The 21,375-nt window shown below is 40.2% G+C and overlaps 1 protein-coding gene across 7 annotated transcripts in view; it reads right to left on the bottom strand.

Annotated features, from left to right (window-relative positions):
• KIAA1328 (KIAA1328 ortholog) overlaps nt 1-21,375 on the bottom strand; it is a 179,740-nt gene that overhangs the window by 89,147 nt on the left and 69,218 nt on the right. For all 7 annotated transcript variants that reach the window (XM_021379504.1, XM_021379500.1, XM_021379499.1 and 4 more), the window contains one exon: nt 16,731-16,858. In XM_021379504.1, the coding sequence (XP_021235179.1) occupies nt 16,731-16,858 (128 nt within the window). The remainder of the gene's footprint in view (nt 1-16,730; nt 16,859-21,375) is intronic.

Genomic DNA, 21,375 nt, shown 5'->3' on the forward strand with positions numbered 1-21,375 from the left:
TTTTTTTTTTTTTTTTTTTTTTTTTTACAAAAGGCTATTTTTCAGGCTTTTTTTTTTCCTGAGACAGTGTTCTCATCTTCAGGGTGAAACAACTTGGCAAACTCATGACAATCATGGTGCAAGAAAGGTACATACTTACAGAAAGTAAATGTCAGCTTTTCTAAGTTTGAGAGAAGTATCAACAATATAGATCTCATAATGCCCTCTTACCAACATTGCACATACTTACAGATAATCTCTGCAATGTTTATCAGAGAAAATTAACCTCAAAAGAAACAATAACCTGGATGAATTCTTCCTCCCCTGGGAGCTTCTACTGAAATAACATTATCATAGTCCATAAATAATAGATACAGCATGGCTACATCCTCTTCTTGTTTTTCTGCTCAAATGCATCTCCCATTTCCACCCTTTGTTTTTTTCTCATTCTAGTCTAATATTCTCATTTCCTTTATTTACTGTTCATAGAATCACAGAATCACCAAGGTTGGATAGACCTCCAAGATCATCCTGTCTAGCTGTCCACCTATATCCAATATTGCCCTACTAAACCAATTCCCTCAGTACAACATCTAAATTCTTCTTGAGCACCTCCAGGGACAGTGACTCCACCATCTCCCTGGGCAACCCATTCCAGCACCTGACACTGTTTCAGAGAGAAGTATTTCCTAACGTCCAACCTCTATCTCCCCTGGTGCAACTTGAGGCCATTCTCTCTAATCCTATTGCTTGTTACACGGGAGAAGAGGCCGACCTCCATCTCACCACAACGTCCCTTCAGGTAGTTGTGGAGGGCAGTAAGGTCTCTTCTGAGCCTGCTCCTCTCCAGACTAAATAATCCTAGTTCCCTCAGCTGCTCCTCATAAGACTTGTGCTCCAGACCCCTCACAGCTTCACTGCCCTTCTCTGGACACGCTCCAGGGCCTCAGTGCCTTTCTCGTGGTGAAGTGTGAACACCTCACTTGAGGTACAGCCTCACCAGGGCTGAGTACAGAGGGAGGAGCACTTTCCTGCTCCTGCTGGCAACACTATTTCCAATACAAGCCTGAAAAATAATTTAACGTTAATCTCCAGATAATGACTTCTGTAACAAGCAAGTTACAAGTGCTCCAGGTAAACGTTATGTATGTAGGTTACTCCAAAAGTAATGCCTCCTATTTATTTCCATGGAAAATACAACAAAGAGCAAAATAACACTAACTGATAAAGAAAATTCTCAGCTACAAAACACTATTTTTCAACATAGTCAACATCATTAGCTAGGAATTTTCTCCAGCGATGAACAAAAGCCCGCATGCTGCGCTCATAAAAATCTGTACCAATGGAGATGATCCATTGTTTCACAGCTGCTATGATGACACTGTTGCTAGGAAAATGTTGCCCACAAAATCCATCTTTCATCAGCCCAAACAGATGCAAGTCAGAAGGTGTCAAATGTGAATTATACAGAGGGTGTGGTAGGACAGTCTAGTCAAGACTGGCAATGTGATCCACAGTCTTCATACTGGTATGGGGCCTGGTGTTATCACGTTGTAAGAGAAAGGTGTTCTTCTCTGGCCTGACTCTGCATGTTTGAGACTTCAGCTTAGTCAGTGTGCGATGTGGAGGTCCACATTCCAGGAAACCCAGAACGATAATAACTTTCCTATCTCAATGGATAGTGCACATCGCATTATCTGCTGAGGGCTGCATCTTGAACCTTTTCTATGATGGGGAATTCACATCGCCACTCCACGGACTGATAGTGGTGACACCACGTCTCACCATCGGGAAGGATGCAGTCAAGGATACAGACACCTTCAGCCCAGTATTGGTTCAGTAAGTACTGACAAACTATGGTGTTCTTTCTGTTCCTTTGTGAGCATTCATGGGTCCTACCTGGTGCAACCTTTGTGACAGTCCAGCATGGCCACCATTGTTTCCAATACACTGAAGCTGATATTCAGCTCCATACACAACTCCCTGGTCATAATTACCCAATTTGCATGGAAGAGCTGATGGAGACACTCTTCATTTTGTGGTGTGACAGCTGTGCATGGCTGTCTGGAACGTGGCTTGTCTTTCACATCGCTGTCATCACTGCTGAAACGCACCACTCACCACCTCACTGTGCTCACATCCACCGTTTATAAATGTTCGGCAAGCGTCAATGAATGTCAGTGGGTGAATTGTTTTCACGTGGAGGAACTCATTAGCACACCTTTGCTATATACACACTTCCATGTCAGACACCATTTTGTCAGACTGCCCCTCTGCTGCCATCTGTCGCATGGCAGCAAAACAAAATGGAATATTGGTGGGAAGGTTCAACGTCTACTTGCCATACCAACAACATCCACCTCCGATACAGTGGGCCAACAAAATAAAATAGGAGCAGCCTTCATAAATATTAGAGGTCTTCTGCTTATCTTCACTCATTCTCCATCTTTACTGGCTTACTGAGTAAATTATTTGCCAACTACTATTTGCCTGCTTCTCGCTCACATTCTAAAACAAGCTTTAAAAATTAAATTAATAAAAGAAGTGAGCGTTAAGCACCTCAGGTCCCACCAACTGCTGAGTCTTCAGTAAGTCATGCAAGATTTTTCCATGTGCTTTTCTTTCAGCCTGCCTGCTCCAGGACAACTTTCACTGTGGCTGCACTCTCTAAATAGCAATAGTGACAATGATTGAGTGGACCCAATCAAGTATTTGCTGGTCATTAGCTTACTACCTAGTTGGCACCACTACCTGGTGCTAACGCTTGTGTTTCCATGCACAGGCCCTACTCAGACACATTACTGCACAGTCAGCTTGCTGAGATGTGAAAACCCCAGTTCTCACTTGAGGTTCTTGGGCTTATTTTTGACCAAAAGGAAAAGAAGCCTCCAAGGCAGCAGTCCAAGGAGACTAATGACTCTGTTGCCATTTAAATGGCTTGCCAATTTGCATAAGCCCTTTGTGTGGCTACTTTATTTTTCACCAGTAGAAAAAAATATTAAGGGACTGGGTTCACCACCTTTACTTCAGCACAACTGTGCTTATTTCAGTCAAGGACTTTGGGGCAAAGGAGTATGTAATTATGAATCATGACAACACTTTGTACTTGTAGTTTCTATGCACAGAACTTGAAAAGCTTTACAAGCATTGGTGGGAAGCACTGTTAACCTCATCATACAAATGAGTGACCTTAGGCACAGACAGCTGAAACAATTCTCCAAAGGTCACAGAGTGAGTCAGCAGCAGATTTGGGACAAGTACTCACTTACGTTCACTCCCCAATCCTCTAATGGAGCATCTTCTCCTTACTGCAGTGAAGTTTTAAGTGTAAATCAATAACTGAGGTCACTGAAAACTTTTTTCTTGCAGACTGTAGTGAAGTCACCCTCTAAGAAATCTCTGACAAAGAGGACGGTGCTTAATGAATTTTTCAGTGGTCCTTACATGAGGATAGAGCACTGAAGAAAGAAGTGAAAGGAGAGGACGTTTGCTCAGGAAGCCATGTAACAAGGCCACAGTGACAAATCATTACTCCCAGAACACTGCTCAAGGAAATGTAATGCTGCCGTTTTCCAAATGCTGGGTTATAAAACCTTTCACACATACAATATTTAAAACCATGAATTACCTTTGAGAATGTATCCAAACATCTAACAGTATCAAGTCATGGTAATGGTTATCTGTTTATAGGTCAGGAGGGCAGTAAATTATTGCAATGGAAAGTAGTAAAGCCTACATTGTACTTAGTTGTGCTGTTTAACAGGTGATAGTGAAAAGTAGGTGATGCATGGAAACTTCAAGTTTTTATAGCTCCTGCCTCAATCTGAATTCACTTATATAAAGATGTCACATTTTTAAACATTTAAAAGTCAAATTGTCTGGAGAATAGATTCATATAAAATTTATTTTCAGAAACCGATATTTAGCCTACTGCTATTAGAGTTGATTGCTCTTATGTATAAGCTTTATTCAAGTTTCTACAGGTTTGAAAATACAAAGACTGACATTTCAGATCCCATACTCAAGTGTGTCATTAACCATAAATTGAAATGGGAACATTTCCACTTTCTCAGAAATACTCAGTTTGTTAGGGTGATAACTACACTAACTGCTTTTGAGTTTTTGTGAACCTACTAAATATGACTCTCCTTCAACATAGACAGGAAGGAGGAGTTGCAATGGCAAAAGAAAAAGCCTGAATTGGTGCCTTAGCCTTACCCAGCACAATATGCCCCGAGAATTCAATAGTTTCAAAGCCCTTCCAAAATAGCTATTTGTATGTGGCTAATGGCAAAAATGTTTCATTCTGTTTATGTCAAAGACATGTTTGTCAGGTGCTGGACAGCCAGACAAATCAGGGTCTAATTACTTCAGTCAATTCCCTCCGTTTTATCCTTTCAGTCTACACCGAGTTATTAAAACATCAGAAATAAAATGCTACCAAGACAGCAATAAGGGAAATAAGATGTCAGAACTCTATTAACAATGGCATTTTCGGGAAGCAATGTAAATAGAAATTCAAATTTATGCAAGAAATATATATCAGTAAGTAATAATATAATCATCCTACATTTATCTTTAAAGCAGCTTTCATCTCCAAACCATAAAAAGAAAGGCTTCAACATGCTGGCTTTGTGACTTCTTTTGAACACTGACCATCATTCAGATTCGGGTCTGTGCTTTGCCTACCTAGGAGAAGAGAATATTGGTCCCCAACCCAAATACTACAGTTGTACAAATAACAGTATGTGAATAATAATTTATTCCACCCTTGACATTTAGCCAGCTCAGAGAGAACGTGTGACAGTTAAGCAGTTGTAAGATAAAAAGAACCGGAAAACGCCACATTCAACTGAAACGACAGGAAATATTTAGGCAGACAGAATGTAATAAATTTGGCAGACTTATGGGAGTTTAATTGCCCCTTTGTGAAAAGGGATAAATACATGTAAAAACCGTAACTGCAAGGAGCTTCTGGGAGGAACAGCTTTCTGTTAGAGGTATCTAAATCTTTGTTACGTGGATAGGACCATCACAGAAAGAAGTTTCCTCATCCCATGTGCTATGGCTGCATCTCCCAACTTGCCTTTGCGCAGGCACCACGAGGAAAGCGGCCTCTGGCCCCCGAGGGCCCGTGACACTGTACCAGCAATGCCCCGAGCTTACACTGGCTCGTATTTGTTAGCACGAATAGCGAGACGTTTCCAGCTTCAAGCAACACCTGCCTGCTCAAACAACTGAACCTCGTTTGCTCCCAGGAGACAGTAAGATACACCTTTCTTTTTGCCCTATCACTGAGAAGCGACTCATCTAGCACGGTGTCTGGGAAGTCCCCCTTTAGATCTCAACTCGGGTGCCTCAAACCTTCCTATTCATGGGCCAATAATACAGAAACACTGTATTAACACTGCTGGAAATAAAATGTGGTGATTTCACCAGGACCTTTACTGGGTAAGGACAGATTTCTGCTGGCCTTCTGTTCACTTTTTTTTTTTAAAAAAAAAACAACCTGCCCACCATTTTACAATGTTTCTGACATTTCAAAACATTTTCACAATACTCTTAAGCTATTTCTTACTCATTTATTGCAACAGAAGTATTAAGTCTCTTATTTCAAACCATTACCATTCTTCTATAAGAAAAAAAGTAAGGGTAAGATAAATGCCCCCATTTTTGCCATGCCTGCTTGGCAGCCTGCCACTCGAAATATGCTCCCACACAGAAGCTTAGAATCACAGGTCCAAAAGGAAGAAGACAAATTAAAAGGAATACTTGCAATACTTACTAGTTCTAACACAAGGGATTAGTTCAACATGTAAACATCATCAGTGATATGGCTGAAAAACAAGATGCGCAAAGTAAAACATGGTCTTATTTATTGGTTAGGAATGGTAAATTTTGTATTCAAGTGTTCACTGTCCGAGCAAGGATGCCATCTTCTCATTCACAAAACAGTAAAAGGAGTATCTTGATATTTGAACAAATAACAAGGATTTCAGATCAAGATACTTAGACTCATCTCAACTGAATGATCAGCAGCTTTTGAGTCATCTTCTGGAGGAGCCACTCATCTTCACCCTTTTTTCTGCAGAAGGATCCAAGACTGTCTGAGACTCTCACACACACAGGCACAAAGAATGTTTCAAGAAGTAACTTTCTAATATATGAGTGTTTACTGAGTTACTTAGCCTGACTAACAAAGCGCCCAAAAAAAAAAATCCTGTGCTCCTCTACACTTACTTCTATAGCTATAAACAAGCCTGTTGTCACAATGATAGCACTTTGGTTAAGCTATTAGAATAGAATTAATGCTTAAAAAGCAGCTGATAAGAATGCATAGATGTGTGTCTAGCTAATAGAAGACTCCAGCGTTTTCTTCTTATGTTTTACTTGCAGAACTGCAGACCCTTCATTTCAGATTATGTGATCCCTTTTATCTCTGATGAATAAACATGCCCGTGAAGAGAATCATACAATATGTGTACCTGCCCTGTGTCATACAGCATTGGAGGGTTCTCCCCATGTTAAGCACTTGTTCTCCCTAGCACAGCACAGGTAGAAAGGCTGCCTTTTTACACAGATTAACTTGGAGAAGTATGGAGAAGTACCAGAATAGCTGAGCTCTCCTTATGGTATCTTTAACTCATACATTTTAAATGCACTGAGCTTGCGTGCTCTAACAAACAGACAGCATCATATCCTATACAAAGAGCATGAAACTAAGCCAGAAAGTAATTAAAAACCTCAATGGTAAGAGATGCAACAGAACAGAATTAGATCCCAATTCAAGAGCTTGCCAGCCCTCAGCAACTTGGTAGACCACAGCAGCAGTCCCAGCCTCACTTGTATGCAGAATTCTCATGGTCAGCAAAAGTAATGAAAAATATTAATCAAAACCTCTTGTGTCCCTTTACTGACATTCTCATGGCTAACACGAAAAACAAAGGCCTAAATATTTAAAGACCATTCTCTCATTTCTTCAACCAAAAGAGACTTACTCCAGAGGTATCACTGGCTCTGATTTTACCAAAAGCTTCACAAGCCACACAAAGGGCCTAAGATAAACAAAAAAAACCTAATGTCTGTGAGTGAACTAGAATGTTCAAGTGAAAGAAAACGTATAGAAAAAACAACAACAAACAAACTGGCAGTTATTTCTGTGTTAAGATGTAGAAAAAGTAGAAATTAATACAGTTTCACAGCCCTAGATGGTACTGTACTCAAAGCTTGACAACAGGTTTATCTAGTGAAGTATGAATGTTGACCTTGTGCTGGTGCTTCAGTCATAGGTTTCTGTCTTCATCAGGTGCTACACATTGGTTTCAGAAGCAAGAGGTTACTCACAAGTCAGTCAGTTTGCATACACATTCACAAGATGTTTTGACATGATCTCAGGCACACAAACAGGAAGGTTGTTGCAATAGCAGTGCTGGTAAGGTACAGAAGCCAGTTCTTCCATGTATATGTACACAAATGCAGCTAAGTGAACTGCGCTCTGCAGCCTAGGTCTTCTTTTCCTCTTAACCACAAAGTCTCTAGGGTCTCAAATGCAGAGTACACACACACTTAATGCAAAAGTCACAGACAAAAGTAACTGCACTGTCTCCTCCAACTCCATACCTAAACGTTTACAGTCCTTATGAGGGACGCTAACAGCTACCCGCAAACCACAACCTCCAAATCACAGAGTGCCCAACTGAATGAGCACTGAAGGACAAATCTCCAAAAGGAAGACTTGTGCCAAGAAGTTGCAGTAACAGTGGAACACCATGAAAATATAGGTTTACATTATGAACACATGGGTCTCAGGAAGACAAGCATTCTCCACAGCTACCATCTGCAATTTAGAAAAGCTCACAGGTTACTCTACCTTTGTAGTCAACCAAGCTCATTTAATTTAATTTTGCAACCATGAACACGAATGCCTCCTGATTCAAATGGCATTTCTGATATGACAGCAAGTAAAAGCATTTCTGCTGAGACTTAGAAGTAACATTAGCTTGCACAAGTGTGTCCTTGACTTACTTAGCCTGTAGAAGCCACAAAGGTCCTTACATTGTTGTGAAAAGTCCTCCATCTGAAGTTTTAGCACAGAGACATTCATCAGATGTACTGCAAGCTGACGATCTTCAACTAAGCTACAGTTATTCGTGACAGAACTCTAAAAATTAAAAGGAGTTTTTGAGGTTACATGCTGGAAAACAGAAGTCATTCTGAAAATTTGCTTGTCCTGCTCCTGCCAACAGGATTACTGTGGTTTAAGGGGAGGGGAACAGATGGGGAAAGACACAACATGGAATCAAACTTACCTACTGTGGATTGATTAGAATTAACTGTTTATTTCAACCTCAGGGTAATCTAGACCTCAGAGATGAGTCAGAGAGCGTCACTTACTTTCTCCTACTTCAAGTCCTAGGAAATGGCTCTGCCACCCTAAGACACCAAGTATCTGTGTGCTTAGCTGTTACACAAGTTTCAGATTGTCAGCTTTCTAGCACAGACAACAAAAATTAGTCATTTACCTCTGTTTGTGCTGATGGTGCTATAAACCATCATTAGTAAATGATAGTACTGTAGTCCTCGTGTCTTTTTCTGCATACATTCCAAACTCTTAATTCTCAGAGTGAATTTCAAAAATGAAGAGAAATACGTATTACTATAAACCTGAATGTAGGACATTTCAGATATTACTGGCATCTGACTTTAATAGATGAGAACAAAAAAATTGTTATAAAAGTTAATGCATTAATTGGATCAGAGATCAGGCTGTTCTAAATCATAAACGCACGATGTATGCAATCTTGCAATAAGATTGCCACAGATGCACATTTGGAGATGGTACCACATCAGATATATTCTGCTTTTGTAGACATACGATCTGTCTCAAGAATTTAAAATTTGTCAATAGTGGGTAAAATCCAAGGAGGAGAGTCCAAGAGGGTCTCCATAAACTTCAAATGGCAAGCTGTGCATCAGACAAACTTAAGTTTGAACTTTTTGTAGCTCAGAATGAAAAGCTCAAGCTAAATCTTAGGATATTCAGAACTAACTTGACAAGATATTTCTGCAGGCAACCAGCCTGGTACAGGCAGATAACAAATTTCCACCTTCTTAGCTGAAAGAAAATTACAGCCATAGCTCTCATGAAAAATCTTCCTGTCTATGAAGACCAACCTTGAGTGCCTTGAACTGATAATCACCTGGCCTTCATTAAACAAAGACCTTTCTAATTAAATAACCTGATCAACTCACACGAAATTTGTGCTTTGCAGGCAAGAGATACTAACCAATGCCTCTTTCAATATAAGAGGTCTGCCCTGAAAGTAATGCCTCCTATTTTATTATGTTGGCAGTATGGCAGTAGAAGTTGAACCTTCCAGCCAATATTCCATTATATTTTGTTGCCATGGGACAGACGGCAGCAGAGGGACAGTCCAACAAAATGGTGTCTGACATGGAAGTGCAACATTTGGAATACTGTCAACTTTGCACCATGTGCGTTCCACGAATGCTCACACAGAAACAAAAAGAACACCATGTGTAAGTTTGTCAGGAGGTATTGAACCAATATGAGGCTGAAGGTGACAGTTTTCTGGATCAAATCATTAACGGTAATGAGACGTGTCAGTTCTACGAGACGGAATCCAGATTTGCTGCCTTCTGATTTCCATCTGTTCAAGCTGATGAAAGATGGACTGTGTGGGCAACATCTTCCTAGCAACAGTGTCGTCACAGCAGCTGTGAAACATGATGCAGATTTTATGAGCATGGTGTGCAGGCTCAGGTTCATGGGTGGCGAATATGCGTAGGTAATGGTGGTGACTGTGCTGAAAAAATAGTATTTTGTAGACGAGAATTTTTTGTATCAAGTAGTGTTTTTGTGTTCTTTGTAGTTTCCATGGAAATATGGCCTCAAGTTGCGCCAGGGGAGGTTTAGGTTGGATATCAGGAAAAACTTCTTTACAGAAAGGGTTGTTAAGCACTGGAACAGGCTCCCCAGGGAGGTGGTTGAGTCACTTTCCCTGAATGTGTTTAAAAACCGTTTGGATGTGGTGCTCGGGGACATGATTTAGCGGTGGGTTGTTAGTGCAGTATGGTTAGGTTGCGGTTGGATTTGATGATCTTGAAGGTCCTTTCCAACCTGAGCAATTCTATGATTATATGAAATAAATAGGAGGCTTTACTTTCAGTTTAACCTACGTTATAATCACTATTATAAACTTCTGAATAAAGTTATTTAAGTTATGTTGTCCTAGATGAGTTCACAGCCTCTAATTCTTTTCAAAAATCAGAAAGCAACTCTAATCATTTCCACTTTAAGAAATAAAGGTCCAGTTGTATAACTACTGCTACCTAGTCCAGAAGCATTTTCTCTTTGTACTAGAACAGGTTTTCACATGAGGATCTCTCTTAAACAGGAATGAATAAGAGAGCACAGAGTAGAATTATGCGAGAATTCTGCCTGGAAGGGAACTCTGCAAGTCATCTAGTCCAAATCCACCTGAATGTCTCCAGCACTAGTTTTCAGCAAGCTGGGAAACTCAGGAATGTAATGTAATCTTGATCATAACTTACAGGACTTGGCATGCTTAGAGGAATGCAGAAAGTGTGGTTTATTGATTACCTGAAACTGGTAAATCAAGGAAGTTGGATGTACAGGAGAAACTGGTTGTCAATAGTCTCAACATTCAAAAAATGCCAAAGACAGCAGAATCAAAGACATGCACATAGGTCAAATGGACTATGCTAATAAAAATGCCAGCACACTGCTAGGCAGTTGGGACATTTGCTTGACAGCGATAAGAACATATATAGCTAACTCCACAAAGCAAAGGGCAAAACAGGAGCTTGCTTCCTCAAGGCTTGCAGTGTACTACAATATTTGTGACTGCAAATGTAGTCCTACAAAACCTAACATTCATTGACAAAGCTTCACCCACACTTCAAAATGAAGTGGAGCAGATGCTGATGAGCACGGTCATAAACCTCTCTTCCAAGAGCCACTATCGCGGTTAAACTGAAGAAACTGCAATATCTAAGTTTCAGAAGTAGTTCTCAAGGACAGCAGATCCTCAAATGACAAGAAGGATTTTCTCATCTGACAACAGCAGCAATGTAAGCAAAAGCTTAAGAGGCCAAGAGAATGTTTTGCTAGAAAGGAAGGCATTGCCTTCTTTTCAGATTTATCCCTTAGCAGAAAAATACATAGCTTATATGAGCGTCCACCTAAGGAAAAGATTTCCATAGGAGGTACAGTTTTTAAAGCCCAGTGTATGAAACTGAAAGAGGAATCTTCAAAGTAAAAGAAGATCAAAATCAAGAGACTAGAGACAAGCTTGATTAAAGACAACAGAAGAACAGCGAAGAGACAGTGGTGTAGAACTCAAGCTCAGACCTCACTTAAGCAGTGAACTGAGAGTAAATTGCTTACTAATGCAGCATCATTCACAGCATGCAAGTAGACAGGGCTTTTTGAGTGCCCAATGGTCCTATTATAGCATGGTTTTCCAGGGGATTGTGTGCAGCTGTAGTTACACTGTCAATGTTAGCAATAAACAGATATTTCAGTATTGACGTTTCCTTTTAGTTTAAATATTTATGTTCATCTGCATTCCTGTCAGGTGTTAGCAAGTTTTTAACAAAGACAGGTAAATCCAGTAGGACTTAGTAAGCTGGAGGTGAAAAGAAAATACAAGACTTTTTTCCTTATACATGGTATCCTGTTCCAGATTCTAAGTCTGAAATATCGCTAAGCACTTAGAACACACATGAAGAGGCTCCCAAACCCTAATGTTTTCAACAGAAAACAGAAAGAATGAGGATAAAAAGCATTATCTCCCTTTCACAGATAAAAGAGGCATAGAAAGTGGTCAGGGGATTTCCCAAAAGTAACATAGGTAAGGCAAGGCTATTCCCAATATTTACTCATGCTAAACTCTCTCTTTGTCTGGCCTCCTAAAATTATTCCAATATCCTTGCGTCCACAGTCAAATTAATTCTTTATTTATTATCCCAGTTCTCAAGTATATTTCAGATGGGCTCATCCATTGTTCCTGTACAGCTGGGTAAACAGACAAAGTAAATTCTATCATGCAGGTTTACCTTATAACGCTCAAAACCCTTTGCATATGTGGGATTTTTTTCTTTAAGCGAACAACGAGTGTGTTTAAAGGTGACCCATGCTGAAGGAAGAGCAATGGAGAAGTCTGGGCACAATCAGAAAAGCCTCTGAAGATTGACTTTTTTTCAATATTCTTACCAAAAGAAAAAAATAGAGCTAATATTTGAAGCTTTAGTATATAATTGCCCTTATTAAGGCAAGAAATGACAATGATACGGACATGAATTTTAGTCAGGGACATGAAAAGAATGCAAGACTTCCTTTGGAGTTAACTGTGAAATGACACCATAATTGTGTAAACAATGTTTAAGATGAACAAGTGACTCATAAGAAACAAAAACATTATTAAAAAAACAGTATCAAAAATCTAGCCTCCTCCCCAAAAGCTGGTCATCTTTACATTTTACAATTTTCCCAACACAGAGTATAATTTTCTGTATGCTGGCACGGTGTTTAGTACACAACAGTACCCCTTTCCTGATGAGGGCCCCTGGCATTACTGAAATATGAACAATAAGCAGGAGACAGACAATATTGTATATGGGAAGGGGAAAGAACAAATATCCCATCAAAAATGAATTACTGATACTCCTCTCTGTCTACAATCACACTCCACGCCTATTCCGTTTCTACATACAAGAGGAAGAACTGAAACTTAGAACACATACACAACAAGAATCTATGTAAATCTAGGAAGTTAGCAGATGTGTTGATAATCTTCTGCAAATAAGAAACAAAAGCTGTCAGCTGTACTAGTAAACACAATGATTAATAGGCAACGCTGAGACTACAGGTATTATCCTTCTTTTAGGCAAAGTAGCTCGAGAATCTGAGTCCTGTAAGAACTCAGACTCCTGCCCAACTCTTATGACTCAAATTCTGCTCTAGGCTGCAGAACATCTACAGATTCACCAGTCAGAAACTTGCCAAAGTAAACTGGATTCTTGCCATGATTTGAGATGCCAGTGAAGCAGCAACTGTACAACTAGGTCAGGCCTGATTACCTAGAACAAGGGCAATTTTCTTTTCATCTCCACATAAACCTTCTGAAAATGGCAAAGACGGAACAGTTGAGAGCTGCAGAAAGAACATCCAAAAATCATTCTTGATAGAAGAGATTTAACTGCATTTTAATATGAATGGTATTCTCTATTAACATCAGGGCAGAAGCCTATTGTTCAGTAGAGATCTTCACTTCCATTACACAAGAACTATCTCTTTGAATCTGTATGAGTCAACTTTAGTGACCACTTTAATATTCACTTTGCAATTAATGCTTCTTTTTATGGGTTGGTAGAAGGTAAACCAATTTCAGTTCGGCTTCTAGGTATTGAATTTATTATAAAAAGTTATGTACTTAAAACTCCTATAATGAAACCAGAGGCATCATGAGATATTAACCTAGAGCTAATGCTGAGAAGGCCGGTTTGAATAATTCAATTCATGTCACCTTAAGTATCTTTTCAAATGGAATTAACTTTATCTCACAAAAAAAAGGAAGCTCCATGTTCCAGTTACTGATTATTGACTCCATGAGAGTCTGTCTTAAATCATCTTACCACCATTTTCCCCACATTTTTACTTCACTACTACCAGAACACTTCTTTAAATTTTGAGGGCTGACTTTCGCTATAAGGAAGCAATATCAGCTCTGAGGAAAATGCGATTTCAGAATAACTTTTTTTTGTAACTGTACGTGATGCTAAAATAGACAAAAGCAAAAGCGAACACCAAAATAGCTGCATTAGTTCTATCCAGCTAAGAACTAGGACTGTATTTCAGCTACGTGTGCAGAGCTACAGTGGTCACTTGCCTCCCATACAACCCCATCTTTCTGCAAGAACGCCACAGCAGTTTGGTAACACTACAGTTCTCCTAACTTGTCAACTGTCTTATTCCAACATCAAAGCCAGGCGTTTAAACACCAAAAAGAAATGCTTTCAAATTCCTACCTAAGTCCAGGGAAAGGGACAGCTCTTTGTCAGTATTATTGCACCGTAAGAATGAGAGAGTCAGACAGGCAAAAAGCAAGCGATGACCAGATACACATGTAGCATTAGGAATGAATTAAAAGAAACAAGCAGAAAAAGGGGGAAGATGAACAGAAACATAACAGGCAGAACAAAGAAGTGCTTCAGTACACAATATAACCGCGCAGTCCCATCTTTCTGCAAGACACAGGAAAAATCAGAGCAACATCATGCACTGAGACACAGATGCCTCTGTAACATCAGACCTGAAATAGGAAATGCTGATTACCTTTCCCAGACAGTTCAAAGAAGTGAAAAACTAGGTAGCAAGCTAGTATCTATTGATTTAAAGCTAGACATAGCCAAGATTTCCTTAGCTCAGACAAAACAAACAATAGGGACAAGATTCCTCATGGTCAAGGATTCAAACTCAGGAAGGCTTCCTTTAGCATAAACAAGGTGGACCTTTTCAAATTCTAGCTTAAAATAAATAACATTGAGAGCATAATAGCTTCAGCAGGGCAGAGAGAGCTGGAGTGAGCAGCACCTGGAGCAACCAGAAAGTTCTGCGGGCCTTTCTCCCCAGTTCTTACCTCCCCAAAATCCCTCCAAGCTGTGTTCCTGTGACATTCCCCACTGAGGCAGGACACCCAAATGCAAACCCTATGCTTGTCTAAACTACTGTTTGACAACACTCAGAACAAAGAGAGACCAACAACGATCCTAAGAATTCACAGTTCAGTTAAGACAACTGACAAAAGACGGAACCAAAAAGATGTGTGAAAATAACATAGTCATCCAAACACCAGCCTGTCCGTGTCATCCATGTCCACCAGGATTTCTGAAAAGGAAAGCTAGAAACATGAGAAATATTTTGCAAGCTGTAAGACAGACTGGTTGAAGCATGCTTTGACAATTTTTATCTATGCCCACAAAGCTTTTCACAGAACAAGAGGGCTAGGGTAATTTCAGACCAGTTAGCCTGAAGCTGTAGACTAGTTAACTGTAAATGAAATGTCAAGACAAACCCAGATATAATATCTGAATTTGTATTTGTGGACAAAAGTATCTGTGAGTGTAAAGAAAAGAAATAATGGGATCAAAGATTAGCTTGATAGAACTTATACATAAAGTCAGAAAACAAGCTTAGCGAAGTCTGTGTATACACTGACAGCGCTTAGGAACACAGATAGACAAGAGGTGAACATGGATTGCTGTACTTCAGATGCTGATTAGACAGTTAATAGGCTGAAGGCTTCCTATTATCTACATCTAAACACTGGTATTGTAAGTGGGATGAGACTGTATACCTTCACAGCATGCTAACAGTACAAGGCACACATATTTGAAGTTGAAAGGCTAAAGGTGAAGGATTTCTAGCAGAACCCAATCCCAGAGAAGTAACGATACCATCCCAGAATCAGCTGCCATGGTTCTGCTGGACTGCATGGGCTCCTCTGGGCGGTTCTCCATCAGGAAACCCAGAGGGCTGTGTATCACAGGGAGAACACAGGCATCATTCATTCTCAGAGAAAATAAAGGCCCTTATTTCGAGCTCAAAAATATCACAAAATGGACAGCAGATAAGCATAGAAAAGAATGGAAACAAAATGCTCGTAAAAGCTAGAAGCCTGACAAACAGCAACATATTTTTTTAAAATGTGTGAAATACAATCCCTGCTGCCAATGAAGACAGTATTGCTGCCTCTTGAACAGAATTAAAAATGTAGGCCTGCCTCCATGGGCTTCTGAGCAGGAGGATCTGCCTGTGCAATTCTGTTAGCAGGCACCACCATGAGGATAGAGTCAGGCCACTGTCTGGATGCTGTGCAGCTGACTTCAGATCCAGCCATGTTAGAAGCCTGTAACACTCATCAGCAACAGAAAGATAAAGCGCACAATTTATAAACAGCCATGGTCTTCTTTAGGTAGGATAGACTCTGAATGGAGATATACTGATGGAAACTACTGAAAGAAATAGTGAGTGAAAGCATCAGGTAGATGCTTTAATTTCCAGGGCATCATCTGCTATCAGCAGGGATACAAATCAAGTACCTAGTTATCAGAAAAAAAAAATCTCAAGCAACCATGTTTTCAAGTCTTTGTTCATATACATCTGAGAACCATTTTACCACTTAATTTAACACGTTGTATCTCTAGTCAATGTTTTCTAGTTTTAAACGGCATATATAATTATGGGTCTTCTATAAACAGCTCAAATCAGATGGGCTGCCGTACAGGCTTGAGAAAGCTCTTATTGACCAAACACATCATCCGTAATCTCCTTTTCAGTCATCAAAAGCTACAGTGAAAATTTAAAAGGCTGTATCTATAGTGACTGCAATTATTTCACTGCTTAAGAAACAGAAAGGAAGAAAACAGAGGAGCATCTTTTTCCTTAGCAAAAAGCATGCGTTCCAACAGTTTCTACTGCATTACAACATGGTCAATTAACTTCACCCATTTCATTGATCCGAAACTTGCTTCCTTTTCTGTCTTCCTGCAATCCACATATTAAGGGAAGGCCATGGGACACCAGTCACAGAACAGTTATCAACGTTGTACAATACAAGATAACACAATCCAGTTTTAGTTCTAGGAAAGGAGGAAAAAATGCTTTGGAGATGTCATTAAAAAGTGAGACGGAAAAAAAATCTTACCTTCTGCTCCTTTTCCTTGGCAGCACTGAGTTGAGAGAGGGAGAGCGACAGCTGCTCCTGCTGCTCAGCTAGGTACTTCTGATAAAGGCTCAAAAGTTCCTGGCATTCTCTGTACTGTTGCTGCATAGGTGAGACATCAGAAGTTAAGGAAAAAATACTCTTTCGTGAATAGTTAGACTCAAATACATACCAACTTATTCTGTGCAAATCCGATTTAGATCCATAACAGTTCAATTTAAAAACAGATACTGTGTGTTTGAGTACTGCCTAATGATGATAAATCTGTCTAGAGATGAATGTTCAAGTACAACCTTCTTTCTATTCAGAAAGGAAAAAGAAGAATTGTACCAAATTCTTTTATCATTGGAAAGGGGACAGCAGGAGGCAGGTGATGACATTGTTTCAGCTGGAACAATTACAACCCTCTGATTTGTATTCAGCAAAGCCAGACACTACCAATGTTTATTTATAAATAAATAAATAGCCAGCCAAGTAAGTAAATAGTCCATTTTTAAGCAGAGACATGGATTCACAAGCCCACATACCCAAATCCAATCTCTTTGCTTGAGCACCAGCAGCTCAAAAACCCACAGCCGCAGATGCAGCGCTACAGGCCTTTTAGAGACCAGCAATGATTTTTGGACAGTAATCTGGAGAAGCAGCAACTATGGTGTTTGCAAGGATATTAGCAAGCAACAGTGTCCTGTCTTGCTTGCAGCATTGAAATTCCAACAGGAGATAAATCTGCTCTTCACCTGTCATTGTGTAATTCCCTCCCTTGCTCATGTAGCATGGTAAACCATTTATGCTCCCTCTTCTCCCCCCTCACTTTTAATTATGCATGCAGATGGGATAAGGGCTCGCTGTCCAAAGAGATTACTCTGAATAAATACTTTAATAACAAGTCACCGCAATTAAGGTAGGGAACAAAAACTTCTTCAATCTATAAAATGGTGTTGAGTTACAGATTTCCTTAACATTTTTATGATCTAATCATTGCTTCTGGGCAAATTCATGTTGCAATCATTTTTGCCAATCATGGCTGCATAAATAACTCACTGCTTTGTTATTCCCTGTTATGACCCTGCTTGGATTTTTTTTTTCGTTTTTTTTTTTTCTTTCCTTCTTCTTTTGGGGGAAGGGGACACTTGCCAGGATTTTCTGCTTGCTTGTTTTGCTTTGTTTTAAATGAAAGGCTACACAGAGGATAAGCAAAACCTTTTAGGAAGGAAGGAATGGTTGGGTTTTAAAGCCCAGTGTTTAGATCAGTCAGAAGAGTTCCTAGTCCACATTTGTTCAGCATCTGGAAATAGAAGAGGATACAAACAATGGTCTAAACAAGCTAATTGCTTTCCAGAGTCAGCCTCCCTGAAGCTTGGGCTGTTTTACATTTCAGTTCATTTCGTCAAAGAGCACCAAAAGGCTGAAGTGATTTGTGGTGGTCTCAGGAGTCTCTGCCAGCTATGATGTATATAAAAGGAATTTTTTATTCCGGTTGTAACCATAGGCAGTAATGTTTATAGTAGGTGAACATATTAGCCTGGACGCAGGGCATGAATTTTACTCTAGAAAAAGCCAGTTCATTTATACAGCCTAAGAGTTAAATGTCGGTATTTGAAGACAAATTATAGAGAAATTCATTTAAACCCATGTTATGTGGCAGAATATAAAAACAGACAGTCGTATCTTTATCAGTTTTTTACAGCCCTCTTAATTCACTTTGCTTCCAGCAGCCCCTTCCCCACCAAGCAGATTTTACCCTCTTCTCCCTCCAGCGAGTGCACTGCTGGCACAGCGACAAGTCAAGTCCCCTGATGGCCCTCGGGGACACGAGTGATGGTCGTGCACCTACTCACACGCTTGCCATAATGTTACCATCAGCCCTGCTTGAAAGCCATGTGAGATTGCCCTCACATACATGGTATAAATGTGCCATAAAAGAGATGCCCAAATCGTGTTTTACGGACTGCAGAGCACTTGCCCTGCACGTGATGCTGCCACCTCTTACTTAAAGCTGCCAAATTTATTTAAAACACAGCTTAAAAACATGACATGAAAAATTAACATAAGGAAAGCATGCAAGCAAATCCTAATCGTCCAAGAGCCAGTTACATGTTCACAAGTGAGAAGAGCAGGAGTCAGCATGGGCTTGAATGGCAGCAGAGATACTCTGAAATTTTTCAACGACTCGGTCAGGAATGCAACCATGGCTAAAACTTCCTGTACTGGCAGATTAAAACCTTGTTCATTCAGACAATGACTCTGCACTAAAATCATGTTGTTACAGCCACCAGAGTCCAAAGCCTTGCTTTGCTCATTAAGTAAGTAAACATCAAGCTTCAAATAGGAAAAAAAGAAAAAAAAAGTGTGTTTTTTTGTTGTTGTTGCAGGCACATGTGTAATAGCTCTAACTATGATAATTCTCCATAATGTGCTGGTACATTTACTGCAGAATACTTTCTTAAAAAAAAAAAAAAGCTTTAATATTAGACCTTACTCTTCCATTCTATTGAATTTCTGCTAAAAGCAGCAAGATGATCTTTTTCTTTCCCCCCCCTACAAATTAGCCAGGCAATAAACAAAAAAAACCTGCCGCAAAAATATTCAAGTCCTTCAGATAGAATGGGGCACACATGCACAATGGGAATGCAGTCTCTAGACAAATGCAGAGGTAATGATAAATATTTTCATAATCTGCTTTATAAAAGAAACAAAGAAACAGAAAGTGTTATAAGGGTGAAAAAAAACAATAGGACAACAAGTCGTACAGATTTGCATTCCACAGAAAATAGAGTGTGCCTAAATGCTCACATCAGATATTTCTTTAGGCTTTCAGGAGCACAAATATTGGATTTACAAGATGTTAGTTACCTGGGAGAAGTGGTACTTGGCATTTCACTAAATTGTAGCTTTATATCCAAGAAATACGCATTTGAACATATCCCAGTAATACGTTTCGTGCAGTTTGTTAATAAAGTATTAAGGTTGTTCATGGGAGGGGGGGGACAAAAAAAATGCTCTGTTTCATAAATGCAAAGGTTAAGATTTCAACAGCCACATTTACATGTCGCACAGCAAGTACTATATATTTTATAGAATAAATTAGTTAATTTCACCACTGAATGTAAGTCATAGAATTAAGAGTTCATTTATGGCTCTTAAGAGATAATAACCTCAGTGCAGACAGAGCTGGCTTTGAGAAGAGGGACCGCCAGCATGCAGCGGTGGCATGCTTGCGGATTTCCAGGGAGAGAAGCATTGGGCAGGGAACAAAGAGCTTCTTACGGGTGAGGCTTCAGGAGAATGCACAGCCAAACTAACGCTCAGCTGCTGCCAAAGGCACACTTCAGCTCGCTCCAGGAGCCTCACCCCCTCCATCTGCACCAGCTCTGGAGCTCTCCCAAACCCCTCGCTAATCCCCAGGGCTTAGTGAACCGAATGAGCGCGTCCAAGGGTCAGTTAAGCACAAGCACTAGCACGAAGGAAGCAGAGGAAACATTCAGCTGGAAGAGGCAGCCACTCGCGTGGTGGAATCCCTCCACCTTGCAAAGTCTCGGTCCTGCTCTTCCTCTGCTAAGCCTCAGGCTTTTGTGTCTGCTAAGACCAGACCAACCACATCCACCTTATTCCTTGCTGAGCAAGTCCATGTTGCTCACACTTCCCTTGCTCACAAGTTGACAGACTGCTACAGACCTTTGCTTCCCCAGAATTTAAAGGAAAATAAGAAGTGGGAGGAAAATGTCAATCTCTAGCATACACCGACCTCCCATAGCACTCCCAGTACAGCATTTTCACTGCCTCTTTTTAACTACTGGTAAAGCCCAGCTTAAAAGCTGAAGTATTTTTGTTTAAAGCTTCTAGAAACTTCCCAGAAAGCTTTTGAGTTCTCCAGATCCACCTCCATCTCCTTCTGTTGGCAAAGTCTGCATGCCAGCTACTCGGACACTCACTGGCTTGTTCATCTAGAAGAGAGGTTTTGAAAAGTAGCAACACCGGGTCACTCTGCAAGGGTGAGCTGTCTGCTCAAGTTCTGCCTTTCCCAAATCACTTTTTCTAAGAGAAAAATAAAAATAAGGGATTTTTTTCTTTAGAGAGAATTTTTAGCCTGTGTCACTTAAGAAGCAGTTGGTTTTACTACCCTTTATTTTAAGGGAACAAACACATTTAAGCAGACTCCAAGCATGGGAATTTCAGGCAGGAAAAATGTTTTCTATGAGATATTATCATGAGAGGAGAACACTGCTAGTAAAGAGATTTTTTGGCCATGAAACCAGTAGCAAGGGCCCTGTTATATACTTCCAGAGAACTCCTCGCCTAGTGACTTACTTCTCAACTATTTGTCACAAGCATTTTTGGGAAAGGCACAAGCTCCAGCTCTCACATTTTACACCTGGAGAAACTGTGGCACGGGGAGCCTTTGGGCACGACTGCACACACAGGTGCAGCCCAGCAGCCCCATGCTGCACATGCCAAGCTCCAGCACAGAAGTCTTGTAGCTGTAGGGTAAGTCACAGCTCAGGCTCAGCACGAACAGCCCAGATCCATCTTGCAGCTGGTTAGCTTTGAGTGCAAGTTTGTCTGCTGCAACCCATGAAGGCGTGTCTTAAGAGATTTCCCAAGCTTGAAACACAATACCAAGGGATCA

Source organism: Numida meleagris, chromosome Z (genome assembly GCF_002078875.1).
Source record: "Numida meleagris isolate 19003 breed g44 Domestic line chromosome Z, NumMel1.0, whole genome shotgun sequence".
NCBI lineage: Eukaryota > Metazoa > Chordata > Aves > Galliformes > Numididae > Numida > Numida meleagris.